The sequence below is a fragment of the Alligator sinensis genome, unplaced genomic scaffold (assembly GCF_000455745.1).
Source record: "Alligator sinensis unplaced genomic scaffold, ASM45574v1 scaffold1000_1, whole genome shotgun sequence".
Lineage (NCBI taxonomy): Eukaryota > Metazoa > Chordata > Crocodylia > Alligatoridae > Alligator > Alligator sinensis.
Genome location: NW_005842478.1, coordinates 920909 through 923116, shown reverse-complemented (window position 1 = coordinate 923116; position 2208 = coordinate 920909). Strand labels below are relative to the sequence as shown.

At 47.0% G+C, this 2208-nt stretch overlaps 1 protein-coding gene across 1 annotated transcript in view; it reads left to right on the top strand.

Annotated features, from left to right (window-relative positions):
• Positions 1-1466: 1466 nt before the first annotated feature.
• SLC12A3 (solute carrier family 12 member 3) overlaps positions 1467-2208 on the top strand; it is a 55422-nt gene continuing 54680 nt past the window's right edge. Inside the window, 1 exon segment of the mRNA XM_006039503.1 lies at positions 1467-1819. Coding sequence (XP_006039565.1) covers positions 1467-1819 — 353 coding nt within the window.

The window sequence follows — 2208 nt, the reverse complement described above, 5'->3', positions numbered from 1 at the left end:
TCATTTGAGCCCAGTTTTCCTCCTGCCCAGGCAGGGGGTTGGACTTGAAGATCTATAAGGTCCCTTCTGACCCTACTTCTATGATTCTATGATAAGAAAGGAAGGAAAGAAGATCCAGGGAAATACAGGCCAATCAGTTTGACCTCAATCCCTGGAAAGATCTTGTAAAAAATCATTAAAGAAAACCATCAGAAACAGGCTAACGGAAGGCAACATTCTGAGAGAGAGCCAACATGGCTTCATTGTGGGTAGGTCTTGCCTAACCAACGTCATTTCCTTCTATGACCAGGTGATGTATTACCTGGACAAGGGAGAAGAGGTTGATGTCATATACTTAATTTCAAAAAAGCCTTCAACTTGGTCTCCCATGATGTCTTCATGGCAAAATTGGGGAACTGTGGCCTCAACAACCTTACAGTCTGATGGCTGGGGAACTGGCTCTGTGGTTAGACCCAGAGAGTGATAGTCGATGGAACTGAGTCAACGTGGCACATGGTGACCAGTGGCATCCCCCAGGGCTCAGTACTTAGACCAGTACTCTTCAATATATTCATTAATGATCTTGATTCAGTTGTCAGAAGTAGACTGGCTAAGTTTGCAGACGACACTAAATTAAGGGGAAGTGTGGTCACATTAGAGGATAGGCTGGCAATTCAGGCCGACCTGGACAGGCTTACAAGGTGGGCAGATCCTGCTGGCATTCAACATTCAATTCTATTATTGCTCCAGAGTTATGAGCCCAGACTATGGATTCAGGCCAGAAGTTGCCTCAGCTATGAGTGGTCCCGCATCATTTGGGCTGAAGAGTCAAAGGCAACTATATGTGATGGTCATTACACTTGTGTGCCCTTGGCTACAGAACCTGCTAGGTCTCAGCCATGTTGCCTGTGAGCTGGTTGACTTGTAAACAGATCATGTGTCACCATACTACAAGGTTAAAATTCAGCAGAGGCAACTGAGAGCCCCCAGAGCCAATTTGTTTTAACACCTGGGAAGGCCACTATGTATCCTCCATAGACATAGCACAGAGCTCATTCAGGATCTGAGAGAGGGGATGAAGTAGGTGCTGTTTTTGTTTTCCACAACAAGTTGTAGTGGGAACAGACTGTACCTTTAGTTAGGCTGGTGGGGATCATAGTGCCATATTCTCTGCTGGTCTGTCCTCAGGCCTTAATCTCAAATCTTTTATTGCTGCCTTGATCTGGCAGGGGGAGTCAGTGATTGTGGTCTCAGGCATTTTGATATCCCTCCAGGCTATTCTTTCTCGTGACCACCTCTGGGTAGTTGAAGCCAATTAGTTTTTCCTGTTAATAACGTATTAAGTGGGCACGGGTTGGCTCATTCTGGTTTTGCTGTGTATAAAAACTCCATATGCTCCTGTGTGCCATTCCACAGCATTGCATCCTCTTCCTTGTTCACCTGTAATAGTGCAAGGCAGACCTGGTAGAGAGCAGAACTGGGATGAAATGGCTGAACTGCCTGGGACAGAATTAACCATTGACCCAGCACACTGCAGCGGCAGGTTCACCATAAATACCCTGATCAGCACTGAGGACAGCAGCAAGCCTCGTTACAGGTTCCCAGATGCCACTACCTACGACACCACCCAGGCCACCCACCTCTCTCACAACAGCACTTTCTACATGAGGACTTTTGGCTACAACACCATTGATGTTGTCCCTGCCTATGAACATTATGCCAACAGTAAAATCTTAGGTGACGCCAGCAGAGTTAGGCCTACGCTGGCAGACCTACATTCATTCCTAAAGGTAAGGCAGGATGATTATCTTCACTTGGCAATATAGAAGGCATCTCAAGGGTTACCTGGTCCAATCCCCTGCAGAAATGTAGGCTGTGTTATTCCTGAACCATCCCAGATGCATGCCTCTGGCCCAGGGGCAGGCAATTATTTTGGGCAGAGGGCCACTTACTGAGTTTTGGCAAGCCATCAAGGGCCCTATGACAGGCAGCCCAGGGCAGATAAATACTAATTTTCTAAATTTTTTAGGGGCCCCACAGGCTGGGTAAAATGGCCTGGCAGGCCGCATCCAGCCCCCAGGCTGCATTTTGCCCACCCCTGCTCTAGCCTTTTCTGGAAAACTTCCCATGAAGGAGATTCCATAGCTTCCCCAGGCAGTGTCCTGCTGTTTTAACAGAACATTTGATATTTTTTTCCTGATGCTTAATCTAAATCTGCTTTGTTGCAGT